The sequence below is a fragment of the Cariama cristata genome, unplaced genomic scaffold (genome assembly GCF_000690535.1).
Source record: "Cariama cristata isolate BGI_N322 unplaced genomic scaffold, ASM69053v1 scaffold14282, whole genome shotgun sequence".
NCBI lineage: Eukaryota > Metazoa > Chordata > Aves > Cariamiformes > Cariamidae > Cariama > Cariama cristata.
Genome location: NW_009605612.1, coordinates 62,703 through 70,430, shown reverse-complemented (window position 1 = coordinate 70,430; position 7,728 = coordinate 62,703). Strand labels below are relative to the sequence as shown.

At 39.7% G+C, this 7,728-nt stretch overlaps 1 protein-coding gene across 1 annotated transcript; it reads left to right on the top strand.

The window, feature by feature from the left end:
• Positions 1 to 3,733: 3,733 nt before the first annotated feature.
• Positions 3,734 to 7,510, top strand: VIM (vimentin; the record flags this gene model as incomplete). Its single annotated transcript, XM_009696043.1, has 7 exons — positions 3,734 to 3,857; positions 3,998 to 4,159; positions 4,675 to 4,800; positions 5,529 to 5,749; positions 5,844 to 5,887; positions 6,299 to 6,384; positions 6,896 to 7,510. Coding segments are annotated over 7 exons (805 nt in total), but the record flags the coding sequence as incomplete, so codon positions are not given.
• Between the last annotated feature and the right edge of the window lie 218 nt (positions 7,511 to 7,728).

Sequence of the window (7,728 nt, the reverse complement as noted above, 5' to 3'; positions counted from 1 at the left end):
GGCTGCAGGAGTTTGCTTTCCGCGCACAAAGGAATTCCAACAGTTCTCACGCAAACCCTCCGTGTTTTCTTTAGGGGGATGCTGCGGTCGGAGGGGAGGGGAGGGAAACTATTGTCTTGCTTTATCCGAGTCTAGCCTGTTTTACAAAAAGTGCCCCGACGTGGAATCGCTTTCCGATCCAATAAAAGTGAAAGGGGGGCCATCTGCTCGCTTGGCTGAAGGGTATTAATGGTTTCTATGGGATTCACCGTGGAATGCAGATACAGGCATTGTGGCAAGTGTGGTCGCAGCAGATTGAAATAATAGATCCCTTTGTGTCGGAGGGGAGGGCGCAGTGGGCTGCATTCTTACTAAATGTGTAATGGTGCGGGCATATTTCTAACGAAAAGTGTCTATCGTGTATGTGGTCTGGTTTTTATACAAAACAGAGCTGCTTTTTAATGGATTGCTTTGGTCAGTGCATTACTGGACAACCGTTGCAAATTTAAAATTTTTCATGTGGGTGTTGTCTGCTGACAAGAAGTAGACAATTTGTTCCTTGGGGTGAGGCCACAGCAGTCAAGTCTGCGTGGATGTCCCTTAAGGATATGGAATTTAATTCTCTGTAAATGAAGATGTTAACATCGGAAACAAGTTGCATTAGAGTTTAGTCTGTAGGATGCTACAATGTTATCCAGATAAACTAAAACCTATGTGACAGCCAAAACCAACTGTGCAACAGTGCTCAAAAAGTGTTAAGCTCAGGTTTTCACTTGTGCAAAACTAGCTTTCAACTTGGATTAAGTCTTGTTTGGACTAGGAGATATTTAGGAATGTGCTTTCTCAAAACAAGGTCTCTTTCCTAAAACTGCTGGTGTGAAACAGCATTGCTAGCATTCCTCCCGGCTGGAAGTGACTGCCCTTATCTCCAGAGAGCTGGGCGCAGGCTGACTTCGTCCTAAAGCAGTTCATAGACGTTGGTAGATGTCACCATTCGGGAAATAATCACTTGATTGTCAGTGTTTCCCTGGGCAAGGCTTTTGACTGCAGCGTATTTATAGTCTCTGAAGGAGAGTAGGTGTCTATGAGAGAATGTGTGGAAACTGAGACACCTACTCCCATTTGGAGTCTGGGAATTTGGAATCTCCACTGGTGTTCTGGGGACAGAAGTTTGAAACAGAACAGTTTGAGATACTGCCTTAACTTCACCTTCTGGTTTTTTTTGAGTGCTAAGCTGATTTAACATAGTGTGAAGTTCCATGAAGAAGCATTTAACTTCAGTTTTAGAGAATTTAATCTGTTCTGATTCATTGCTGAATTCAGTTGAAGGATCCTTTGACTTAAGGCTGGCTTTTAAATGATCTTTCATACTTAATTGGTGCCCTTCAAGGCATGTCTACCTCTGTTTCAAACTGATTAAACTTTGTGAAGGCTTTTAAGTGAACTTGGCTTGGTGCATATCCCACATTCATTATCCAGCTCTTCCCTGCACTGTAGAAAGGGGTCGTTCAGGAGCTCAGCCTTTAGCAGATCTGGGCTGATTGGTTTGAACAACAGTAATACTTAATTTTGCCTTAACATCCAGGTTCTGAAAACTAAATCTGTTTCAGTATAAGTGTTGTTCTGCTGTAAGTGAAATTAAATTTGTAGAACACTGAAGTTGAAATATCCTGTTGTGCTTTCCATTGTTAAAAAAAAAAAGCACAGCTTTTTATTAAACCGTTACATTCTTGCACTGGGAAGCTGTATATATGGATTTGGCACACTTCAGCAGATACTTTACTGTTCTGATGTACCATCAGATTTACTTTTTACTTGATGAAGCAGTTGTCTACTCCAGTATTTTAAAAGAAACTGAACAAATACTTGAACTTAAACTTTATATTTCCAAAAGCTACCTGCTTTAGAGACTGTTCAACTCATATGTACTGAATTTTTATTTAATTCCTCTCCTGAACAAAGATGTGATTTTACTCATATGCTGAGGGGTGTACTGCATAAAATAAACCTAAATCTTCAGTGAGTTCTTTCCTTTGCAACAAAACAAACATCGCAATATAGTGAGAAACTTATTTACTGCACCTTTGTCAGCTACTCTGGCAGTAAGGAATAGGTCTTGAACCTATGACAAGACTAACGGGTCTGCTCCTGGCTAACATGAGGTTTGTCTGAAATAAACATGGATGCTCGACCCTGCAAACTGCGTGACTGGCATTAAAGAACCTTCTAAGATAAAATCAGTGCATAGTCCAGTTGCATGTATGTATGCTTTACACTTTGTTTACTCAGACTACAAGTAGCTTATTTATGTGGTTTTCCATACATCTAGGAAATACAGATACACTGATTCTTTACTCCCTAACTTAATGATAACATATATAATAAAATACATACCATATATTCTAAGTGTCTTCAATTTAAGATGCTGTTAATTTATTATAAGCTCCTAAAAATCCTGTAGCTGTTCAGTTGTCCTGAAAAAATTAATAGTCTTCAGGATGCAGATTTCTGTAAAATCCACTGCAAACTCTTTGGATGTCTGTCTAATTGTGTAAATATGTTGGGTCATAGCCATGTAATTTCCTACCAGAATGATCTTCAGACTTTTTGGGGGAGGAGAACAAATGAATTAAGGAATTCTTTCTCTGAATTGAAAAACAGCCGATATGAACTGTGTGGGTGTAAAACTGAAATTGATAGGGAAGTTACGGAACAACACATCAAAGGGGTGTTCTGCTGGATAAAGAAAACTGAATTCTTCTGGAGCAAGAACCTTACCCCAGAGTAAGAGTGGTCCAAGGAATGGCTTTCTAGGAGTCTGAAGGAAACAGTCTGTATTTCAAAGGTGCCATAATAGTGGGAACTGCTGATTAGGAATGCTTATGCTTTGGGCAATTCAAAATAGCTTTAGAGCAAGCTGTGAAAACCTGATATGTTAATAACAAGTGAACATAAGCATGCAGCTGTGTATGTAAGTAGTATGAAAGGAACAATTGTCCCCTTTGCAAACTGTCTTGCACATTTAAAATGTAAGAAGTTGCCAATCAATGTTTCATCTTAAGTTATGTTTTTGAACTAATTCAAGCTGCTCTCATGTAACATTCATGGTGTATCTTCTGTTATGCCTTCAATGAATTTTTGCCGTTGATTAAGACTATCTCTGTCCAGCAAAAGGTGGAGTCTTTGCCAGCTACTGTGAGGGTGTAGGTGATGACTAACTCGATTTGCGTTTATGCTCCTGCCTTCATTTTCTCGAGGGAGATCTGTTGAACCACTTGGAGAAGTAAATGCTTGCAGTTCCTGTATGTGCCTCACTAGCTTTACAAGTATGCTTTCAAGCTGTGGTTGATCACCAAGGAGTCCATAAGAAAAAAACAAGAAATTAAGCCCATTGAGAGTTGTGTAGGCACATGGGTTGCACTTTTAAGCCCCACTGGAAAAAATGGAAGCTTGCAGATCACAAGACTAACTCTTTTTCAGTGTAGTCAAGCTAAAAGAGCTTATTGCTGACTTCTGACCCAAGTACCTGCTTCATCTTCAAGCAGGATTTACACCCATGATCTGTGTGCTCTTGATCATGCTCAGCAGTACGTTGGCAAAGATGAAGTAATCTATATATTAGGGTAGAAGGTGGCAAAAATATATTTTTCACAGCTCTTTATTTTGTATTGTCTTGCCAAAAAGTTCGGATGTAGCATCAGTCTGTATGCTAGTGAACTTACTGTAAAAGACTTCTCTACATTTGTTTTGTAAGATTGCTAATCGTTCTTCTCTTTGGTCAGGATGTTGACAATGCCTCTCTGGCACGTCTTGATCTTGAGCGCAAAGTTGAGTCCCTGCAAGAGGAGATTGTCTTCTTGAAGAAGCTTCATGATGAGGTAAGCTGAATAATGAGGTCTGATTAGGTGCTGACAGTCTAAGGAGCAAATAAGCTCTTCACTGGTTCTGGCCCAGAGTCCCCACCTGTGTGTTCTGTATGTTGTTGTCTAATAACACTGAGTGTCTGCCTTTCTCTAAGGAAATCCGAGAACTGCAGGCCCAACTCCAGGAACAGCACATCCAAATTGATATGGATGTTTCTAAGCCTGATCTTACTGCTGCCCTGCGTGATGTTCGCCAACAGTATGAAAGCGTTGCTGCTAAGAATCTTCAGGAAGCTGAAGAGTGGTACAAGTCCAAAGTAAGTAAAATCTGTTCAGATGCATCAGGCACTTGAACTAATGGTACGTAACAGCTCTGCTGTAGCACTCTGTTTTCTCTGTCTCTCTACTGGACACAAACACAGCCATGGCACAGAGTCGTCTTTAAACTTCTAGTCTGGGAAGAGTACAGCTCAAACATTATTTCGTGCTATAAGCACAGCATCAAAGTAATGGGTTCGTACTTGGAGTCTTTCCTATGCTTGTACCTGGAAGCAGATGAAATACTGGAGAAAGGAGTGAATGAATGGGTGAAAAAATGATGAAAAGATGGGAAACATACAGGGTGGGGAAACAAATATGAAAGATTTAACTATGAATTCCAATTTAACAATTAGAAATAGAAAGGCATTTTGAGAGTAAGGCTAATGTTTAAATGTTTCAGGTGTTAAGGCTTGTAATGGCTTCAGTTGCCCTCAAATGCTGTGTCCAAAAAAAAGTCTGTTATACCATTTCTCTTGAAATGTTATGCTAACCAAACTGGGGATTTCCACAGTTTGCAGATCTCTCTGAAGCTGCTAACAGGAACAACGATGCCCTGCGCCAGGCCAAACAAGAAGCTAATGAATACCGCAGACAGATTCAGTCTCTCACCTGTGAAGTTGATGCCCTTAAGGGAAGTGTAAGTAGAAGACAGCAGTTCTTTGGACATTCTTCCCTTCACAGCTTTAAGCATTGCAGTGCATTGTAATTGTTGATACAGATGTGAATGCAGCTGATCTCCCATGCAATACAGCAGCATTTTAGTACTTTTTGAAAAGGATGCTATGGGCAATGTGCCTGCATGTACTACAGTGCACTGGTTAGACTGATACACCGAACTAGTCTTACTTAAGGTACAAACAATGAGTGTGTTCTCTTGCTTTATAATATTCACTGTTTAAGCAACACTTCCTGGAAGTGTTTATGGCTTGTCTGTGAGGTACAGCTGAAGCTATAAAAAGAGCTGGAGGAGCAGTGGAAAGGAGGTGCAAATCTTGCAGTTGCTAGAACTTTACTGCCTTAAAGGCTGGCTTGAAATGGGTTTAACAGTGTATAGTACACCTGCAAATCCCCCCACTGAGGATTGCCTGCATGCTGACTTGTACTGCATGTGTTGGGCTTACTGTAAGGGATTGCTTTGCCACCTGATAGAGCAATACATGGCACACCTGAGATAAAGTAGCAGAATAACCCACCTTGACTTTGCAAGGGGAAGATAAGGAGATGAAAAATCTGGAACGTGTGTGGGCATTTTCAGGTAGGATGCTAACGTAACTCAACTTCCCTTTTTTAAAAATTTTAAGGGTCTTGACGGTGGGGAAGAGTGGCTGAGCTGCGGCAGTGCTTGACTTCATTACTCTCTTCCAGAATGAATCCCTGGAGCGCCAAATGCGTGAAATGGAGGAGAATTTTGCTGTTGAAGCTGCTAACTACCAAGACACTATTGGCCGTCTGCAGGATGAGATTCAGAACATGAAGGAAGAAATGGCTCGCCATCTCCGCGAGTACCAGGACCTGCTGAATGTAAAGATGGCTCTTGATATTGAGATTGCCACCTACAGAAAACTGCTGGAGGGTGAAGAGAGCAGGTAAAAATCACATGCAGATGCTTTTCTAAACAGCAATTACTAGAAGACACTCTATAGCCATGTCTGACTTAATCCATTTCTTTTTTTCCTTTAGGATTAACATGCCTATTCCAACCTTTGCTTCTTTGAACCTGAGAGGTAAGCTGTTTCTGCTACTTCAGTTTAGACAGCTGTTCTATCATTAGCAAGAGGGTCCTGAATAGTTCCTTTCAGTCTAGTATTTGAACTTGTATAAATGCAGTTGCATGTGAATGTTTTTCTTAGATATAACTACAATATTTGCAATTACTTAACCTTGGATGGGAGGAGCTACTTTGTTCCTGGGCACAGATATTTTTAAATATCAATACATAGGGAGTGGTTGGTTTAGATGCCTGCTGAAAGTGCTTTAAGGGGAAAAGGGAGAAAATGGAGAAGACTGGCTTCTCATTCAGAGCTGGAGACTTCTTCGTGTACTAAACTGGGATTCTGAAAGTAGACACTAGAATCTGTTACACTTAATTTCTTTGAAGAGGATTGGTAATAATACTTTTTTTTTTTCCCCTGCAGAAACCAACATTGAGTCGCAGCCAATGGTTGACACTCATTCAAAGAGAACACTTCTAATTAAGACTGTTGAAACTAGAGATGGACAGGTTGGTGATAACTTTGATTTTATTCCTATCAGAGCTGGTTATCTTAAAATACTCTGCAGATCAGTGCAGGCTGTATATGGTAGTAAGTATTGACTAGAACAGCATCTGGCAGTCCAGGCTGCATGGCTGAACATGCAGATGTAGCAAACAGGCTTCTGTGGAAACAATCACAAAATTCATTTGATAGTAAAACCTTAAGGAGCTGACAGTTATCTGTGTAGTGAGTATTTAAGTTTAGCTGAGTTAGCAAGTTCTCAAAAGATTTCTCATATCACCTGAGGAAAATGTGGTAGTAAACAGACGTACTTGTTGGGGACAAGATACTGTTTTCAGAATAAGTCAATAAAGCTTAAATGGTTTCTGCATGCTATTTACCAACTAGAACTTCTCACTTAAAAGTGAGAAATGATACCCATTTGTTCACGTTTCTGTGGTACTGGGTGTTCCAGTTCTAACTTTAAAAGAACAATCTTCCTACTAAAACTTACTGCAAGTGCCTCTTTTTCAACAGGTTATTAATGAAACTTCCCAGCATCATGATGACTTGGAGTAAAGCTGAAGACGCATACTTATTAATGCAGGAGAAATTCTTACCAGCAAGATTTAAAAAGTCCATGTCTTAAAGGAAAAAACAGCTTTCAAGTGCCTTTCTGCAGTTTTTCCATGAGCGCAAGATTATTATGCTAGGAAATAGGTCTTAGATCTTGCAAACTGACTCTCCCTGAAGGATTAGAGTTTACAATGGAGTCTAGTTTACAAATAGCAATATCTTGTGCTGCAATACTGTTTTTAAGTATCTGAATTCAATAAAACTGCTTTTTCCAGCACAGTATGAGCAACCTGTCGCTACTTCAATAAATCTTTGGAAAATGGCTCTTGATGTGTTCTAATTTGTTAATTTCATGACTTTCTGGAAAGCCATAACAATGTAATGCTGGAATTACTATACAGTTGACATCTCTAGTACTGATTGTGTGGAATGCTGTTTTTTCAGTTTAACTAGATAAACTGTCTTCTCATTTACTGCTTAGGTTTTGGAACCAACTAAAATGGACTATAACTGGCAGATGCATGATGTATTACAATATTTCTTATCACTTGAATAAAATATGATACTTCAAGCTAATAAAAATTAATCTTGCTTCCATATTCTAGTTAACCCAGTTACTAAGAGTTAAGAATGCCCAAAATACCTTAAAACTCAGCTCTATAAAACATAGTAGTTAAGTAGCTGTGAAATAGTTCACGCAAGTCCTTATCTGAGACAGCACCTTTGCAAAGTTAACAGCTGACTTAATGCATTGACTTCATTTTCCAGGAAAGACTAGTTCCCAAAGGCTTGTC